The sequence below is a fragment of the Triplophysa rosa genome, linkage group LG7 (assembly GCF_024868665.1).
Source record: "Triplophysa rosa linkage group LG7, Trosa_1v2, whole genome shotgun sequence".
Classification (NCBI taxonomy): Eukaryota; Metazoa; Chordata; class Actinopteri; order Cypriniformes; family Nemacheilidae; genus Triplophysa; species Triplophysa rosa.
The window spans coordinates 12,833,292-12,854,490 of NC_079896.1; the positions used below are offsets into that span (position 1 = coordinate 12,833,292).

Sequence of the window (21,199 nt, forward strand, 5' to 3'; positions counted from 1 at the left end):
ATAATATCGTACACAATGCAGAAATGCAGTCATTTGGTTGCACTGATACAAGTTTATATTGGTACCATAAACAGGAGCACCAGTTGGAAAAAAGCAACTTAAGTGGAGCTAAATCTTACTGGAACAGATGTGAGCCAGATGTTGATAGCGCAGTGGACCAGAGGAAGGATTCAGTATCCTCGCTGCTCCAGGAACTCCGGTCTTGATGCATGCGCATGCATGTGTGTTTTGTATAATCCCAGGAGTAATCTGTAGAATCCTTCTTCCAGTTACAGTGGCTTCAGCGACTCTTCCATTAGGAAAATATCATGCTAAACTTCACGCACACAATCTCGTTGACATCTGAGTCTGTGGAGAGCATCCGTGAACCCGGTAAACAAAATAACGTCCTATGCCGTGCAGTCCAGCATTGAGCAATGCAATGGAACTGCATACTCTTTTACTAGGTTACATACTAGGGTGTATATTCTGCAGTAATGTTTCCACTGTAACTATTAAAAGAATCCTTGTAACAAAAATAACAAAAATTGAAAAGCAAATAATTTAAAAAATAAACAAAACAATGTTCATAGAGCAGACAGAGCAATCACAGACCATACTCGAGAAATATATCAGGCATGTATTTATTGCTTCAGACATGTATGCTTTGAGGAACTGTACACGTGTCACATTTCTGGAACCATCCACTGTTGTAAAAGGGCACATTACTCCCTCTCTTTAACTCATTCATTTTTCATTTCTCGCTCCTATTGGCCTGAGTGCTTTACAGATGAACTGGGCTTAATGGCTGCTGTAGTCGGCCCCCTTAATGACCTACACGGGGATCCACAGGGTCACTTAGTTCTTTGTGCCATCTCACTTTCATGTAAAAAAGTTCATAACAGAATAATTGCTGTCTTTTTTATTTGCTCTAACAAGGTGGTCGTTCCTCCCTCAATTTTAGTCCCCAAAAAAGTTGCCATGCGTTTGTGTGGAAGCCTGGAGCTGGTGTTGGTGTGACATGTCAGATTCAACAAGCTTCATTTTCACATGCTTGACAACAGCAGCTACAATCTCTGAAACATCGTTTCTCTCACATTCTGTTTCTCATTAAACAGCCATTTTTAGAATTTGCTCTGAATAATGATGCACCTTGGACATGTGCATGAGTATCTCTTTTCCATACCATTTCACCTGATGATTTCTGTTCAGTTAGTACTTAAAAGAGCCCTATTTGTACTAGATGTCAACATTTAAGGCCAACTCTTCCCAACCTGATCCAGAATATCAAAACCCTTACTAATTTACTTCACAGAAAAGAACAAAATGGCTGTCGCATAAACAGTGTAAAAAGCTACGTTCAATGAGTTAAAAACTATCAACTGTAAAGAAATGTCACATTCTGTCAAAGCCCACGATAGTTCACGATACAAATCTGCATTTTCACCGCTAGAGAGCTAGCTCGCATTCATGTTAATTGTCTGCACATTTGAATAGCGTAGCGTGACGTTAAGCAGCGTCTACGTTAAAGCAAAGCATACACAAGCTATGTACAAATTCTTTGAAAGTCTTGGCTGCCACGCACTCACCAACCTTTTGCAGAATATCTGAGACTTAAGTGTGAAAAGCTGCCTTTAGTGTGCACAATGCTAGTTAGCTAGTTCGAAAAAGCCTAGAAAAATGACAAGAGTAGAATCAAACTTGTCTTTAAGAAGTAGTTGCAGGACATTCCGGAGCACTATGAAGTTATTCCATCTGAAGGCAACGTATTTAGCATGGCTATCTGTCTGCCTTACACCCTTATGCTAAAGCTACTAAAATGAACAGATATTCATTCGTACAAAGCAAAGGTTTCATAAGCAATTACAGATCACTGTAGTAGAAAACCGTGTTTTTTTGCATAGCATTTGGCCTTGCTGTACTTTTCATAACTCTGTTAGGATTACGTGATAAATGTTTATGCCAAATGCATTTGGGCAGTCGTGGCCTAATGGTTAGAGAGTCGGACTCGTGACCAGAAGGTTGACGGTTCGATTCCCAGGGCCGGTGGGTAACGACTGAGGTGCCTTTGAGCAAGGCACCTTACCCCTACTTGCTCCCCGGGCACTGCAGTGATAGCTGCCCACTGCTCCGGGTGTACGTGTGTTCACCACTTGCTGTTCGTGTGTTCACACAACCGTACTCTCTGGATGGGTTAAAAGCAGAGGTCACATTTCGGGTATGGGTCACCATATCTGACTAATAGGTCACTTTCACTTCACTTCATTATTTTTGTTCCTATCCTTTGGAAAATCGAATGAATGAAATGGTAGCTTGTGTGGTGCTCATTTCCTTGTAAGACAAATGCAATAACCAATGAAATCCTAGTACAGGGGAATATAAAGTAGAAAGTCAAGGCAGATATGGCAATAATATTCCCATAGAGCTTTGAATCTATCATGCAACTTATGATATCAGGAAAGGGAAATTCAAGAGCAGCACTCCCCTTATAGATAGCGAAGTGAGAATTGCAGTAAATAAGAGCTTGGCATCGTTTCTTGCAGGGTCAGTTTGTCATTAAATACTGTAGTGGAGAAGAAAAAGAGGATGCAAAGGGACTGCCGTGATGGGGTCGACCATTTTATGTGGGAGAAACAGTTCCTTTAATTCCCTTTAACGGTTCCCTGTTGAGGTACGTGGCCCAGTAGACCAGGTTGAAAGTCCCAAAGAGGACAGGAAACACAATCCGGGACATCTTGTCAATTTTGCTGACGCTGTTGTAGGTCTTTTTGGGGTCCATTGCTGGCTTGGCCTCGGCACTCTTCAGCTGAACAGCGGTGCTGTTGGAGATGGTGGAGATAGCCGCGTCCTTCGTGAGGTTGGGGGTGAAGTTGACACCAGTCGAACAGGCATTGTTCGGCTTTTTGGAGAGTGCCAACGGGTCTTTTTTCTGTGGTTGAGAAAGGTGAGATGATATCGTTAAAGTCAGACGCCTTTAAATGAGACTCATTGTACGAGTGAATCCGCTAACTAACTGCTCTGAGAAAGCCCAGATAATGGACCTGTTTGAAGGTCATAACCTTCTAATTAAAGGTGAAATACAGTCAAGTGTTAACAGGGATTCGGCTCTAAACGTTAAACGAAGACCTTTGCAGAGCTTGGAGAAAAGATTCTTTAATAAAGAGACGGAATAATTGAGCAGCCGAGATTATGGTTCAAAGGGCTTGTCAGCAGAGCTGATCGAACCTAATGTGCTCAAATTAAGCAAAGAGTATGTGCAAGTGAATTAGAGACATTTTTTACAATACATTTTCAGAGCCGTTTCTGCGCATGCTTTCAAGGATTTTTCAATTAGCACCACAACAGTATATGGTACGTTCTCTTCAATCTAACATCAGTGCGTTAGATCGAAAAGAAAATAGTTGGGTAGACGTGCGAGTGCTGTGGGGACTCGGTTTCAGGTGGGCAGAGGTAATCTGGCACAGTTCCTGCTCATGGGGGTGGAGGACAAAAGGTGTTGGAGTTGCATAGACGTATTGATCGTGCTCCACTTCTAGCCAGCCCATTCATTCTACTTCATCTTTTCTTTACTGTGGAGCGTGTGCACAGAATAACCTTAAAAAACAGGCCTCGCAAGGACTTAACTGCTTCGACTTTCCAGAAGCATGAGAAATTAAACCTCACAGATAATGAACGGTCTGCGGTGACCGTCACTTCCTGCCCTTGCCTACAGAAGGGCTCCTCAGCAGGGGTTCAAGCTTGTGAAAAGACTCCTCTGCAGGAGACGAGGTGTATGTTGGCGTTTGATAAAAAAAAAAGTAATGGTGACATTTAAGAAGGCTGTGCCGGAGGTCCAGATCTGACCTTCAGAGGTTCAACTGTAGAGCTTTTACGAACCCACCCACCACTGTCACATGTGCAATGACAGTTCTTTGGAGAAATTACCACCCGTGTGAGAATGGATCTTGCATAATGAAAATCGGTCATTTAGGTGTACATCAAATGAGCAGCTCTCAGAAATCTCAAGGAAGCGGCATTCGGGGTAAAGGCTAAATATTCATCCTGTAGAACTTCAAAATTTGACTTCCATTAGCAGCTGAACACAACTGGGGCACATCTAATAATCGGTTGACATTTGATTAAGTATCACCATCTAAAATGTTGTGACTGAAGAGTCACAAAGCTGTCTCCAAACATTTACTTAGAAAAAGCAAGCATATTATATAACTATTATGAAGCAAGTAAAGCATTGTAACCTTCACATCACATGGAACTAAACTGTTATGTTATGCAACTGCACTGCTTAACAACTGCTTTGTTTCTGAGCCTTTCTGAGAATTGTGCATCACAAATGCATGAACACGACATTTAATTAACTAAATATAAATTTTTGGCGTGAAGTTAGGTAAATTACTGGCAATGAAACTGAAATAAATTATGAGTTTGGTTCCAAAGTGACATAACTGCGTTTTTAACATTTTTCAAAAATCATGTTTTTTATTGTGCATTCCCATTAATATCAATCAAACTGCAGTTGGATTGTTTTGATTTAAGACATAATAACTAAAAAATATACAGCTAACTAACACAATAAAAACATGATAACATAATAAAAACATGATTTTTGAAAATAATTTAAAAACGGTGTTATCTCATTTTGGAACCAAACTCTTCAAATAGACCTACATATATAAATCTGTATACATTATATACAACTTGTTTACTTGCATCTTACTCAGTCTGACAATATGGTTTTTGGAGCCTATGTACAAAACTCACTTTTGGCTGCTGGGCCTCCAAAGCCTTTTTTCCATCCCACGCCCAGCTGCGCTTGGTAAAGTAGTTGACTGTAGCAAACTCAATGAGTGCCGAGAACACAAAGGCATAGCAAACAGCAATAAACCAATCCATGGCAGTGGCATATGCCACCTTGGGGAGAGAGTTACGGGCGCTGATGCTCAGGGTGGTCATGGTCAACACGGTGGTCACACCTTACAGGAGAGAAAGGATTAAACATATCGATTATTACAATATACAGCATTGTTACATATTTATCCATCTCATTCACACAACACTTATCTATTTTTTTAATTGAGCTGCAGGTGAGCAACAGTTGAGCTGCAAAATACGCAGGCATATAATGCGATTCAAAATGCTTTTAAGCAATGCTAATAACGTTGTTTGCCTGCTGAAAATGATAACAGGAATTAATCAAAAACTTTTAAGTAAGAGCAAAGTTTGTGAATGTGCAGTGAGAGGGACATTTTTCTCTTTCATCAAATATAATGACACAATTTTTTTATATTTAAAACAGTGTGAAATATTGGTTAATAAATCCTAAACTAATCTTAACAACAAAACAAAGCAAACCAGCTAGGAACACAGCTTGTTGTTTCCAATTATTTCAAAGAACAAACATACAAAAAGTACAAATTGCCAAATAGGATACCATTACAAGGTAAAATACTCTATATTACAATCCCTTAAAGAAATCATTGTATCTGTCATCTTCCCGATTCTAACTTGTTTAATATCTTCGCTGTCCTTCTGAAACCTTGTATGTTGTATGATTAAACACTGTGTTATCAAAGTTGACAAGCACTTTTTAATAGTTTTAATTGTTCAGATGTTTGCAAAACCCAGTGACGAACATAAAGGGTGACAAATAATATTGATTTATGGCAAAAAATAAAAATCACAAAATATGGAAATACAAGGTTTCAGAATTGACAGCAGCAATATATTCCTTTGTACTGTAGCTTTCGAATCTCACATGCGTTATTTGAAAACACTCATATAGTGTATAGACTACTTTGGATGACGAAAACAATGCTGGTTCAACGCTGGTCCAGAAGAACGTCGTGTTTCAGTTTTTTGACGTTTGAACAAAAAAACAACGAACATTATAGAAGGGATTTTAAAATGTTAAACAGATATAGAAAATGTAACTATACATGTACGATTTAAAAAGTAAAAAGAAGTGCTTCTGGACCAGTGTTGCATCTTGCAAAGTGTTTTATGCTGTATATCAACTATTTAGCGCACACCATGTGTGTTCTTTTAGTCATTAGCCTGACCGCCCCTAGTTATCATATTTGATATTATGTCAATTTCTGCTAAACATTTGCTTTTGTGTTCCATCGAACAAAAGTTGTGTCCCAAATGACATACTATGCACTATGAACTCAACCATCTTGTGTATTAATTTAGGAAGTTAAAGTGAGGAATCTTCCTAAATGGAATACGAAATGGTTTTATACTAACCGGACGTATATCGGTTTCCCAGGTGAGTGCAAATGATGTCAATCACGTGTCAATAAAAATTAATTTATACATTGTATATTCACAGTAATTTTCCTCTGTTTTGTCCAGCATGACTTCACTCACCATCAGATTGAAGCGTAATCACTCCGCAGGAGAACTTTGCTCGACTATGATCTGATAGCCCCGCCTCCCTTCCAATACGTAAGCGAAACTGCGACTGTTGAGTGTGTGAACTGTCCAGAGTTCCACACTATTTTCGGTTGAAAAAGTGCATCATCCGGGTACTTAAAGTGCGCTTCTTTTTTGAGAATTTTCAACGCACTACTATTTATACTACAAAATGGCGTAGTGCATAAGTGCACGATTTGGGATGCACCTAAAGAGAACCATGTGAGTTTAGTACGACCCGACAGAATTTTTACGTCTAGGTGAACTGTCTAATATTTCAAATGGGACTAACAGTATCATTAATAATTCTTGGTGCAAAGCATCAGAGAACAGTACTTGGGAATTGTCTGAAAGAGCAGAGGTGTGCTGTCCCTGTCAGAGACAGAGATCTGCAGATAGCCCCAGGCAGAGAAGGACAGCGGTGCTTTTCGACATAAATAGGAATGATACTACAGTCCCTCAGGCATAGGGCTCAGGGATCTCTGAGCTTCAGGCTATGCAAATAAAACATCTTCGCATGTGCAATATCAGCAAGTGCATCTCTCTCTGTTCATGTTTATATATGTGTGCGTGTTTACAAAAGATGTTTGTTTTGATGTGTCCTTTGTAGTTCAGTCATGGAGATGTACTTGTTTGCGTGGGTGCGTATTCCTTGCGGACTGTCTGTTCAATTTGCTGAATATTGCCAAGACACAATGCAAGGCCTTTAGAGCTGAATGGGATGCTGTGCGATTCTAAAACAGTCGTTTGAGTGGATGAGCTTTTCATTCCCTCTGATTGCATCAGTCAATTCTGATTTCCATTTTGATGAGAATTATCAACGTATTAAGCAAAACGTTCATTAATGGGCGAAAGAAACGTTGGGTAAAGCAGGTGAGTGAAAAAGTAACATAGCCTATTTCTAAACGATGCTCTACGTACAGTCAGACAGGCAGCCTTAGGGAGTAAACATCTGATACTGTTAAGCAGACGATAATGAGTTTTTAAAGAATTTCTATGGTTGAAGGAAGCACTAACCGAACACGGTCCTTGCGGGGACAGATTCCCGGTTCAGCCAAAAAGAGACTTGGGACAGAATGACAGTCATGAAGCAGGGCATGTAGGTCTGAATCACAAAGTAACCAATCTTCCTCTTCAGGTAGAAATGGGCCATCATCACTGTGTATTGACCTGCAAAGAAAAGTGAAACAGGAGAGCACAAAAATGAGAAAGGATGGGAATTGGAAAGAGTGATTGAAAGATAAGTAAGAGGGGATGCTGAAGAAACAAAAGGACTAAGTAAAGAAGGGATAGAGGGTGATTAAACTCTTGCGGGATAAGTGCAAACCAGCTGAGAGGTTTAAAGAGATAATGAGAAAGACCGAGAGGACAAAGGAAATATAGTGACATAATAATATCAATCAAAACAAATGAAAAGTTATGTGATTAGTGTTTTTAGAAGACGTTTTTTGTGAAGGAAAGTGTTTGAAATTTGGTGTTTACTGGTGTTTTTTTACATTTGTAGGTGCTGTGCTTTCTCAGATTAAAGTAAAACTGTGTCAGAATACACTGCCGTTGATGAAAAATGTGAAATTAAAAACCACAATTATGGATACCCTAGTGAAAAATAAATATACTTAAATGTATTTATTTCATGCTAAGTATACTGCAAATCCATTTACGCTTCATGTACTAAATAAAAATACCATGCAATTGTACTTTTGGTATACTAAAGTGGTATACTTAAAAGTCTGCTAAATTGGAACAACTAATTTTGTACTTAGTGCACTTGAATTGTGCAGAAGAAGTGCTGAGGTCCAACTAAAGATAAATACTTAGATATATTTGATTGTGCTAAAGTGGAGCTATTGCAAGTATACTTCAGGTACACCTTAAATATCTTGCATTGAAAGACTGATATTATTAAAAAATCATACAATCCTTATCAAAAGTAAAATTAAAACATATTTTAGGCTTAATGTTAAGAAATGTGCATTGTCTACAAGAAGTACTCCAAAATAAAGTTTACTTATAATTTTAAATCAGTAAGTCTTAAGCGAGATGTCAGTAAATACATGTTAATACATTTAAACTATACTTAGTATGAAATGTATTTTAAATGTATTGCTTTTTTACGAGGGTATTTTGTTAATTACACATATAATAATAGCACCCGATTCAGCACCCATTTAAAGTTTTGCTTTAAGATCCACAATGGTTACAAACTCTTTCTCTCCACCTCCTTATACTCGTATGTCGAGTTTAATTCAATTAGCAAAAAAACACAAATAAATAATAAAAATGTCACATTTATTTCTTAAAAAACATCAGAAATTGTGTGCTACTTGTTGGGTTTACTTAAATTAAACAAGTAAAAAAAATTGACTCAGCATGATCATGTTCAGTTATCTAACTTAATCCATTCACGTTAGGTCTACATGAATGATTTGTGTTGTCTTAAACTGGCAGATGATTTCCATTCCCCAGCATGCTTTATAACTTTAAATAAAAACTGTAAAGTTCACCCAAAAATATAAATTCTGTCTTTATTTACTCACCTTCGAGTTGTTCCAAATCTGTATACATTTCTTTGTTCTGATGAACACAGAGAAAGATATTTGGAAGAATGCTTATAACCAAACAGTTTTTGGACCCACTGACTACCATAGTAGGAAAATTACTTTTTAATTTTTTTGTTCTGTTGAACATAAAAGAAGATATTTTGAAGAATGTAGGACAGCGAACAATTCTGGGACACTTCTGAATACCATTGTCATTTCTCCTATGGTAGTCAATGGGGTCCAAGAACTTGGTTACATGCATTCATCCAAATATCTTTCTCTGTGTTCAACCAAACAGAGAAATTTATACAGATTTGGAACAACTAGAAATGAGTAAATCATAATCGTTTAATAAAACTGTGATATTGTGACAGACAAGTAGTGTTGTGAGGTCTTGCTTGGTGGTCTCGTTAGCACCAAATAGTGGACGTTTACTGTAATGTCTACCCAACAAACCTATACTAAAAGAAATCTATTATATTTTGTGTGTGTCTGTGTGTTTTAATATTTTAAATCCCCATAGAGCATAGAGCCAATCTAAATAGGAACCATAGTTATGATGTCACACACGTTTCGCACTGTGCACTGGAGCATTGTGAAGTAAATCATTAACCGGTGAAAAATATATCCTGTTAACCAAGCGAAGATTGAATTTGAAGCTTTAAAAAAATCCTTTCGAGCCACACAGTCTGATAAACTATAGAAAATCCACTGATGACTGCTGCTTTCTCCTGGCAAAATCGGATTTTTGTGTCCCACTAATCCCTTGTCACAATCTGCATCCTGCAGGCTTCTCTCTCTCTCTTGCTCTCTCTCTTTCCATAGTTCCATCCATTCTGTCGGCCCGGGGCATCCTTGTTCAGGATATACTCCTTCATCTCACAGAGACAGCGAACAAAAATAGGAAAATACGGTAAAAGAAAAGAGCGAAACCGTGATCTAGCCGGGATCAAAGCAGAGTGCTCTAGAAGATCAAATGAAGGGAACCGAAAGCTGTTGAGCATTGGATATCGAGGAAAACTTTGACCGTCGTGCTTTGTGAAGGCCCTGGGGGACAAGGATGTCCTCATCAAGAGGGGCTGGTGGCATCCCCTATTTCCCACTCACCTTTTTATTCCAATGACCGGCGGGAGAGCAGGACTGGCAGTGCCCCATTTCAGATATTCCGCTTTGGATGTTGCCTACGGGGTGAGACTCTACTGAGAATTTCAAACATGCGACTCTGGTGGATTTTACTGCTGAGTTTTTGGAGTGTTTACGGGGAGCTACCGTTTATAGCGGAGAACAATGCTGCCATGCTGGTCAACTGGTGAGCGTTTTACTTTTTTCTACTCAAACTTAAAAATAATGTGGCAGGCTTTAACAGTTGAAAGCACAAGCAAGAACCCGAGGGGTCAGCCTCCAAATCAATATGAAAGTGTTGGGAAGGGCAGGTGCTATTTTCTGGATGAGCGTTCTTAATCATAAAAGGTGACAGGTTATCTGGATGTCTTTACAGTGCGGCTCCAGTGACTGAATGACATTTCCACAGGAGATAATTTCACCCCTGTTTGGCAGAATGTGATCTTTCTGTCTTATTCTCTTCCTGCTGGATTCTCTAAGTTCAGCTAATGACCCTGTGCTCATGATACTGAATCCCGGTGGATCTATTTTTGTCATTGTAAAGAGGTTTGCACCTCAGATTAGCAGCAGTAATGACCAGGAGACCTTAGTCCTGCATGTCGAGCTGTGTAAAAAAAGGTATGAGAGGGAAACGCTGGTCTCTGAGGAAAGCCTCTGAGATTCATTCTAAAAGATATGCTTCGTATGCTGCGTGCGTACAAAATCAATCCCAGTATTTCAGTTACCAAGAAAAATGGCTCAGTAACTGTGACGTGGTCAACATAGTTGATCGTTTTGCTCTGATCATGACCAACGCAATACTATGTCATATTGAACATGACCTTACCGGCTGTCCATATATGTACATCCCTACAGGCGGAACAGGGGAAAGCCCACCACACATATCCTGTAATGATTACAAAGCCAAAGGCAGCAATAATAAGAGTATATTACCAGTCCTCTTTACATAACAGAATTAGGCAGATGCCACCCTGTCTGCCCAGCCCCCTCCCCACCCAGCTCCCATGTGTCTCCCGTCAGCTTTGGCCAATGGCTGTTCACTGACGTCACGTGGTAAAAGCACAACTGATAGGGAGGGGATTAACCCTCCAGACCCATTGGCTCAGGACAAGGATAAATTGTTTTTTTCCTATATTTCTCTCTGTTTCGTTCTTTCATCTTCATCTCCATAGCCGTACGGCTACAACAGCTGGCGATGAGTGGGAGGTGTATTTAAATCCTCATCACACATTTGTCATCAGGCTTGATTTGAAAAAGCCACAATCACAGAAGGGCTATCACATTATTTAAGAGAAATTCTGTCATAATGTGCAGCATATGTAGGAAAGTGTATCCGAAATGGTGTGATGCAACAAATGTCATTCATGGTTATAATGCAACAAGTGAGATGATCAGATCTCTCGTACAGTGTGAGAAAATATTATAAGAAACACATTTATAAGCCAGGCAGACACATGGGGGAGGAATCATAAATTATGTTAGTGTTTTATCCAAAGCGACTTGAACTGAAGGTAGACATTTTATCATAATGTGTGTTCTCTGGAATTCGAACCCATGACCTTCCCACTGCTAATGCAATGAGCTAGTCGAGTTTCAGAAATGCAATATCATTTTTTGATTAACTAGACCTTACTAATGATTAAATGCAATGACTGGCAGATGCGATTGGGTGTGATGAAGTGCTTTACCTCGACTTGTGTTAATATCTTCAGTGCCAGCTGTCTGGCCAATCAGATGGTACTGGTTGAGTCGTGAGCCCTCTTCTGCCACGACCACAGACTTGGCAGGGCCTTGAGTCCACTTATATACCACTTCTGAGATAGGGTAGGCATCTGGAATAGCAAATAGAAATGTACACCCTATAACTGCCAGCATGTTTGATTATAGACCAATAGAAAAAAATGTATAAAAAAAGATCACTTTTATATCCCAACAGTTTTACCCCATATGTATAATTCTGATATTTAATGAACTTTTGAATATAAACTTTTGAAAGATCGCAAAAAATAACCTCTGTGATTAAAAAAGGTTTATGATACTTACACAGTTTGTCTATTAAAGTAATTACAAATTAATATATTTATTTTTAAGCCTAAATGAAAAGCTAACATATAAACAGACTACACCACGGTCGCTCAACAAAGCCTCCAAAAACTCTTTCAAACTTTATTAAAAACATGTTCCCTAATAAGTAATTACTCTGTGAATTAATTCTTATCTACTTTTTTGTTTTTAGATTTATGCCCGCATTGCATTATTTAGGATATTTTTATGCGTGATGATGTTGCATTTAGCAACTTGTTAGCCACCAGTGTTTTTAAGACACGTAAACGCTTTAAAAATCATGAGCAGGTAAAAATATTCTGAGCATTTGCTAAAATGCAAACTCGCTTCTGGGTTTTGCATACGTCATCCCTATTTCTTCCAGCGGAAGGAAGGCTTTTAGTGATTTTACTTCATGAAAGTTGCTTTAAAGGAGTAGTTCACTTTCAAAATAAATTTTCATTATAATTTACTCACCAACATGTCATCCAAGATATTTAAGTATTTGTTTCTTTAGTCGAAAAGAAATTAAGGTTTTTGATGAAAACATTCCAGGATTTTTCTCCATAGTGGACTTCAATGGACTCCAAACGGTCAAAATAACAGTTTAAGTGCAGCTTGAAAGGGCTTTAAACGATACCAGACAATGAATAAGGGTCTTATCTAGCGAAACGATCTGTCATTTTCTAAAAAAAATAAAAATGTATATGCTTTATAAACACAAATGCTCGCCTTGCTCTGTTCTGCGATGCGTGTTCATGACTTCAACGTAATACGTAATTACGTTGAAAAGGTCACGCTTGACGTAGGCCGGAAGTACCGATCTAGTGACATAAATGCATTATATTATACATAACTATCTCTTCAGAGATTTTATGTTTTTAATGTTATGCTTTTATTTCCTTAGAATGAGCTATTTCTATCTACATACACTGCGGGTCCCCTTACATGGAATTCGCCATGTTATTTCTACAGTAGCCTTAAACGGACAAACTGCTTTCGTAAATACGTTATCTCCTTCGGCAAAGCAGCGAAAACATGACGACATCTTGCCCCTGTGTCAGCTGCATAGTGCTTCGAAAGGGAGGGGTGGAGTGAGCCATTAGTTGCAGTTTGCAACCTCACCACTAGATACCGCTAAATTTCATACACTGGACCTTTAAGTTAAACATAGTTGAGAACTCAGAGCTATAAAAAAGCAGGCTCAGGTTTATTTCTTTTGGCATTGGTGGTATCTTGTTAACCACACATGGTGAGTAACTAGATTAGTATACATTGCATGGAGTTGGTTGAATAAGGATTTGTCATTCTTCATTGTACATTTATTGAGTTACTTGTACACGAGCAAACTGTCATTTCTCAAATTAAGGACATGCAGTGGGTCTACATCTATCAATCACAGCAAAATATATGCTTTCTTTATCAACAGCAGGCATGCTTGTCTGACTCTGCAAGGTTTAGTGCCAGGATAATAAATTCAATCATCTGCACCTGTGTGGCATAATAGGATGGATCAGAACATCAAGTGAAATAAACAGCTTTCTACAGACACCTGTACCTCACTTGAAGACAACACGATAGGACGTTTTAACAAAAGTGACATGTTCTGAACTGATGCCAAGTTCCCACATATGCTAAAAATTGCAACCTTGCATAGTTTACCCTTTACAATGACATTGTTATAACATAACTTGTCTTCCTTTCACAGTATGGTCATGCGACTTTTAGAGTTTAGCAGAGCTTTTATTTTCTCTAAAATCAAGTTGTCAAAAAGTGCAATGATCTTATGAACTGATCATACATTTAAATAAACACCTGCATTTGGATGCTGACATTTCCTTTTTCGTTCCTGTTCTTTGCTTTCACCCCCTCCCTCCATTGTGACATCCAATCTTGAAGCAAAACATTAATCCTGCCACTCATGCCAGAAGTCTACAAAGCTATTAAGATTGAATCCGGCCATCTAGACTGTGGGATTATTCTGCCCAAAGTCTACAAACATATCCTTAGAATAACGCCTCCACATTCCAATAAATTTCTTAAATTCTCAGTCTCATTTTGCCTTTCAATGTAGGAGACTCATATACACTCAACAGTGACAGTTCTCTCCAACCTCTGACTAAACCATGACAAAAGCATACTCATACATGAGAGAGCTGTTACAAAAATGTGTCAAGCCAGGCCAAATGTCTTAGGTGCCACAAAGATTATATTTAGCATGCTCAAACAATGCAATATGTTACACAAGGCCGATTTGAGATAGGGGCCTCCGAGGCCGCTTGAAGACACTTCTCAGAATGGCACGTCCACTTGAGGACAAGCCCATGTGTTACATTTTAAGTCTCTATAGTGTACCAGCCACGCAAGATTGTAAGGTTAATACTGAGACAGAAAACAGAGAACGGCAGATGCAAAATTTACACAACTGGAATAAAAAAAGAACAACGTTTAAGTATTGTTACTTTAACACTTAATAGGGCAACACTTTACAGTAAGGTTCCATTTGCTAACATTAGTCAACATGTTAAAGGGGTCATGTTTTGGTCATTTACAAAGCCTTGATTTTGGGTGTCCTATAGTTGGTTTTCTTGCTTGTCTGTTCGAAAAAAATCTTATTTTTCACATATTTTACGATATTGCATCTGTCTTCACCATTTGCTTCATACCAAATGCTTAGTTGGTTTAGCTAGTTAAGCAAACGGCTTGTAGGGTTATAAAATTTGGAATGGTTCTTTGTCTTCTCTAAAGCAGCCCAACACGGCCCCTTTGTTGTGTGTTCCTGGGTGGGGTTTATGTAAATTTAGGTTTAGGTTTGTGATGTCACTAACCCGGGAGGAAGCTTGTTGGAGTCTCTTTACTTTGCGGGGTTTTTTTATGCTCAAACAACACAACACACAAGCTAAAGTTGAAAAAGTGAAGACATGACCCCTTTAAGATTTTTTTGGCCAATGGTTAACATGAACTAACAATATTCTACAACATTCATTAATCTTAACGCTACTTTCAACATTTTCAACAGATTCATTTTTAAAATAAAAATTTGTATCTGGTAGTATTAATTGATGCACAAAGAACCAACAAACAAACAAGTAATAATTGTTCCCTTTCTGTTGGTCTCTCAACGTTGTGTCGAACCGACAGAATGAGGTTTGTCTTGAGAACCTATCATCTTCTGAGTATTTAGAAAAGGCCAATGAAAATTGGCGAATGAAATTTGCATGCCGGGCTCCTCCCCGGATGTCGGGGTATAAGAGGGAAGCCGGCGTGCTCATTCATTCACCTTTTGTTCTTCAGAGCCTACGCATCTGATGAGCAGCTCCAGGTCTTCGCTGATCTTCCAGTTCTTCGCTGGTATCCTGCTGGAATCTACGACGTGGTGCAGCGGAAAGTCCCTTCCTGCAGCGACTTTCCCCTGGGCGTCTCGGCAGTTCCAGAAGTGTCTGAGCACTTTTTTTCTAAAAGAGCAAATTTCTCCAGCGTGGCATGTCCCGCTGTTCTCTTGGGTGCGATGCGCTCATTGAGGAAGGGGATGGACATGATGTCTGTCTCACGTGTTTGGGTCTCCAGCACGCTGAGGCAGCCTTCGTGGATACATCTTGCCCGCACTGCGGGAAGATGCCTATCCAGACGTTGCGGTCACGGGTGGCTGTATTCTTTATGGGTAAAGCCACCACCTCATCTGTTACCCGATCCGTGACGGCAGTGACTACGGCCCTGCCGCCCGTTTCAGTTAACACTGGGGGTGATATGGGGATCACTGTGAACGTTAGACCGCCAGCCACAGGCTCACGGACCGTTCACGCCCCGTCACGCTTGTCTGACCATCCCTTAAGAGACAGTCCTACCCCGTCTTGTTCCTCCGCCACGTACTCGGGAGTGCGTGACGAAGATGAGATGTCGATCACAGCATCGGAGGGCGACCTCTTGGCATCCGACCCCAACGATTCCTCGGAGCTCCCTCCCCCGGGAGGACGAGCCCAGGAAGAGGCAGACGTTGAGATGTCAACCATGCTCTTCCGGGCCGCCGCGAGCATTGGGCTGCAGTGCACAGCACCGCCTTTACCCCAGCGCTCGCGGTTGGATACGTGGTACCTGGGGTCTGAGCGCGGCTCCAAGCCCCGCCCAGCGCCGGTCCCGTATTTCCCGGAGGTACATGAGGAGCTGAGTAAGACTTGGAACGCGCCCCTCACGGCTCGTTCCAGTCAGAAAGGCTCAGTCGCCCTTACTTCCCTCGATGGTGGGGCGGCCAGGGGCTATGTCGAGATCCCCCAGGTGGAGCGTGCTGTCGTGGTGCACCTATGCCCGCAGACAGCGGCCACCTGGAGGGCTCGGCCAAGACTCCCATCCAAGGCGTGTAAGTTTTCGGCATCGCTGGTGTCGAAGGCTTACATGGCTGCGGGTCAGGCCGCCTCCTCCCTCCACGCCATGGCCATCCTGCAGGTCCACCAGGCCAAGGCGTTGAAGGAGCTCCACGAGGGTAAGACCGACCCAACGGTTATGCAGGAACTCCGTACCACCACCGATCTCGCTCTACGGGCGACTAAGGTGACGGCACGGGCCTTGGGTTGGGCGATGTCCACCATGGTGGTCCAAGAGAGGCACCTCTGGCTGCCCCGCCGTGACTCGGCCGTCGTCAGGCCTCCGAGATCCCGAGCGGCGTCTGCTTCCCGGCAGCCCCGGACCTCTTCGACTCCGGATCCGGCTCCAGTGCCCCTTCTCAGGCTGCCTCCCGGAGAAGGACGTCGAAGAGGAAACCCCTCCCCGTCAGCAGCCGTCGCGGAAGCAGAAGCGGCCCTGACGGAGAGACCCCAGGGAGATTGAGACTACCATCGGGCCCGATTCCAGCCACCACATCGCTGGATCGGAAGGGACGGTTCCTGCCCCGTCCTTCCATCAGCTGGTCCCCCCTGGGGGGCCAGCGCCCACTTCCTCACGAAAAGAGTTTCCTCTCTCCCTGGGTTTCACAGCCGTTCCCACCCTCTGGTCGACGGTGGACGGCAACTCGACGGTTCTACAGCCCGTACTTCATTGTCCCCAAGAAAGGCGGGGGGGTGCCGCCTATCTTGGATTTGCGTGTTCTGAACAGGCACCTACACAAGCTGCCTTTCAGGATGGTCACGCAGAAGCGCATCCTGGCGTCAGTCAGGTGTCAGGACTGGTTCATGGCAATCGACCTGAAGGATGCGTACTTTCATGTCTCGATCCTCCCTCGACACCGGCCGTTTCTGCGGTTCGCGTTCAAGGGACGGGCATATCAGTACAGGGTCCTCCCCTTCGGTCTGTCCCTTTCTCCACGTGTCTTTACGAAGGTCGTGGAGGCCGCCCTTCTTCCTCTCAGGGAAGAAGGTGTGCGGGTACTCAACTATCTCGACGACTGGCTCGTCTTGGCTCACTCGCGAGATCTGTTGTGTACACACAGGGACCTGGTGCTCCTGCACCTAGATCGGTTGGGGCTACAGGTCAACTGGGAAAAGAGCAAGCTCTCCACCGCGCAGAGCATCTCCTTTCTCGGTATGGAACTCGACTCTGTCTCCATGACAGCACGACTGACTACAGAGCGTGCCCGGTCAGTGTTATGCTGCCTGAAGCAATTCAGGCAGCCGGCGTTCACCCTGAAACAATTTCAGAGGCTCCTGGGGCACATGGCATCCTCGGCGGGGGTGGTCCCCCTCGGGTTGATGCACATGCGACCGCTCCAACACTGGCTACAGAGTCGGGTTCCTTGGAGAGCGTGGCACACCGGCAGCAGGCGTATGGTCATCAAGCCCTTCTGCCGGCGCACCCTGACCCCTTGGTCGTCTATAGCCTTCCTACGGGAGGTGGCCCCCCTAGGGCAGGTATCAAGGCACGTCGTGGTAACTACGGATGCCTCACTTCAGGGCTGGGGTGCTGTGTGCAACGGGCACGCAGTAGCGGGGCGGTGGACGGGCCCCCGCCTGCGATGGCACATCAACTGCCTAGAGTTGTGGGCTGTGCTACTTGCGCTGAAGAGGTTCCAACCCTTCGTGCAGGGCAGACACGTGCTGATCCGGTCAGACAGCACAGCTGCCGTGGCGTATATCAACCACCAGGGTGGCATTCGTTCACGGCAGCTAACACGACTCGCCCGACGCCTCCTCCTGTGGAGTCAGCAGGCGATCAGCTCGCTGCAAGCCATACACATCCCGGGCGACCTGAACCAGACAGCAGACAGGCTCTCTCGTCAGTGGTCACCTCGCGGAGAGTGGCGACTCCACCCTCACGCGGTTCAGCTCATATGGGAGCAGTTTGGTCGGGCGCAGGCGGACCTGTTTGCCTCCCCGGACTCCTCCCATTGTCCGCTTTGGTACTCCCTGTCCGACGGTCCCCTCGGTACGGATGCCCTTGCGCACAGCTGGCCGCGGGACAAGAGGAAGTATGCCTTCCCCCCAGTGAGCCTCATTGCACAGACCCTGCAAGGCACCTCCTTTCTCAGGGGAAGGGCACGTTTTGGCATCCCAGGCCAGACCTCTGGAACCTCCATGTCTGGCCCCTGGACGGGACGAGGAGATCCTGAGCGACCTACCCCCGGCGGTGGTAGAGACCCTCACTACAGGCTAGGGCCCCGGCCACTAAGAGATTGTATGCCTTCAAGTGGCGCATCTTCTCGTCCTGGTGCTCTTCTCACGGAGAAGACCCACAGAGATGCTCGATCAGGTACGTACTGTCCTTTCTCCAGGAGAGACTTGAGAAGAACCTCTCCCCTTCCACACTGAAGGTGTATGTTGCCGCTATAGCCGCACATCACGATCCAGTTGCTGGTAAGTCTCTAGGACAGCACGACCTGGTCACCAGGTTCCTGAGGGGCGCGAGACGGTTGAATCCGCCTCGCCCGCGCCCCGTACCTCTTGGGACCTCGAAGTGGTCCGGAGGGCCTCCAGAGGCCCCCCTTCGAGCCCCTAGGAGAGGCCGATCTTTCTCGCCTGTCATAAAGACGGCCCTCCTGGTAGCGCTCGCCTCCTTCAAGAGGGTAGGGGAACTACAAGCATTCTCTGTGTCCTCGGGTTGCCTAGAATTCGGGCCTGGAGACTCTCACGTTATCCTGAGACCAGGCCCGGCTACGTCCCAAAGTTCCCACCACTCCCTTCGGGACCAGGTGGTGAACTTGCAGGCGCTCCCCACCGGGGAGGAAGACCCAACCCCTTCCGTGTTGTGTCCAGTACCGCACTGCGCCTCTACTTGGACCGCACGCAGAGCTTCAGAAGCTCTGAGCAGTCTTTGTCTGTTTTGGAGGTCAGCAGAAGGGGAGAGCTGTCTCCAAACAGAGACTGGCGCACTGGATCGTGGATGCCATATCCTTGGCATACCGGTCGCAAGATCGCCCCTGCCCCTTAGGAGTTAAGGCCATTCCACTCGGGGTGTCGCCTCCTTGTGGGCACTGGCTCAGGGCCCTCTCTGCAGACATCTGCAGAGCTGCGGGTTGGGCTACGCCCAATACCTTCCGAAGTTCTACAACCTCGCGGGAACCGGTGTCAGCCCGCTCCTGCAGGGACAACAGGAGGACCGGCAGCCGTGGGCGTACGCCTGCGGAAGCCCTTCCCCCTCCGGGGGGAGCAGTGGCGATCCCGCCTCACTTCTTTCCCCTCGGGTAAAGAACAGGCATTCCATCCATCACTAAGCACCCTTCCAGGGGACAGGCTGGGCAGAGCAGCCCTGCCCCCTTAGGCCGGGGAACAGTTGAGTTATCTCCCACATAGCTCTAACCGGACCTAGTGCTCCAGACGTGGTAACCCCCCCTCCGTGGGCTGTTCCGTCTGATGTATCCTCATGAATGGTTCCCACCTTGGCAACCCATGACCTCCCCAGGTGGACTCCCACCTTGCGGTTAACTCCTGCAGTCCGCACATTCCTCCCATGAGTTCTCCCCTGATGGTGAGACCATGTGGTGTCTCCACTATTCCTCCCTAGGTAGGAGTGGCCTCTGCAGCGTTTTTCCCCCAGGGGGAATAATGCTTACCCAGTGGCCCGTACGGTGCCGGGCGGCTTCTCGCCATTTAGAGAATAGGCCTCCGCCCGTGACGGCCGGAGCAGGGGCTTCCCAACTTTGTGTAAAGTCTGGGTCCCCCTTCCTCTCCACTGGAGGTCATAATTTCGCGCTAGCGTGTTCGTCTGACTCGCCCAGGCCAGTCAACGTCGCTCCGCAGAGATTGTGACGCGGCTCAGTGCTGTGGCGTTTTCCATAGGAACCCCATTCTGTCGGTTCGACACAACGTCGAGAGACCGACAGAAAGGGAACGTCTTGGTTAGGATGTAACCTCGGTTCCCTGATGGAGGGAACGAGACGTTGTGTCCTCATGCCACAACACTGGCCGCCCACCCCAGCGGTCGGGGGAGGATGCTTTAGGCTCCTCAGACCAAAGGTGAATGAATGAGCACGCCGGCTTCCCTCTTATACCCGGACATCCGGGGAGGAGCCCGGCATGCAAATTTCATTCGCCAATTTTCATTGGCCTTTTCAAATACCCAGAAGATGATAGGTTCTCAAGACAAACCCCATTCTGTCGGTTCGACACAACGTCTCGTTCCCTCCATCAGGGAACCGAGGTTACATCCGTAACCAAGACGTTCTCTGATGGTTATTTTTTGGTTATTTTTTAATGGTAAAAATAGTTAAAACTGGTAAACGTCAGTGACATCTGCAATACAGAAATTATAAGATCACATTAACACATGTTATACTGACCAAATGAAATTAATAAATGTGCCCTTTAATGGCTGAAAATAATAAACTAGTTGAGCTAAATGAAAAACAATCATATATATCCATGTGTATTTCTTTAATGTGGTTGTCTGTTACTGATAAGACAGACAAGAATATTGTTTGTCATGATCCTGTCCTTCTTGTCCGGAGTTTTCTAGTTTTGTGGACAGGGTCACGACAGTACCTGGTCTTGTGTGTGTTGTGCTGTGCGTGTGTGTGTGCGTGCAGTGCGTGTGGTGTGTGCGGTGTGCGTGCGGTTTGCGATGCGACTAAAATGCGTGCGTGTGCGTGCGTGCAGTGCTGCGTGTGGTTGGATGTGTGTGATATTACATCATGGTTGTTGGTGGTGTGTGTGTGGGGTGTTTGTCCACGATTGTGTGTGCGA

General features: G+C 44.1%; 1 protein-coding gene across 1 annotated transcript in view; it reads right to left on the reverse strand.

The window, feature by feature from the left end:
• Positions 1-607: 607 nt before the first annotated feature.
• gabra5 (gamma-aminobutyric acid type A receptor subunit alpha5) overlaps positions 608-21,199 on the reverse strand; it is a 38,104-nt gene continuing 17,512 nt past the window's right edge. The window contains exons 7-10 of the mRNA XM_057338146.1: positions 11,741-11,884; positions 7,408-7,560; positions 4,738-4,949; positions 608-2,908 (exon numbers count right to left, since the gene is read on the reverse strand). Of these exons, the coding sequence (XP_057194129.1) occupies positions 2,600-2,908; positions 4,738-4,949; positions 7,408-7,560; positions 11,741-11,884 (818 nt within the window). The 3' untranslated portion in view covers positions 608-2,599. The remainder of the gene's footprint in view (positions 2,909-4,737; positions 4,950-7,407; positions 7,561-11,740; positions 11,885-21,199) is intronic.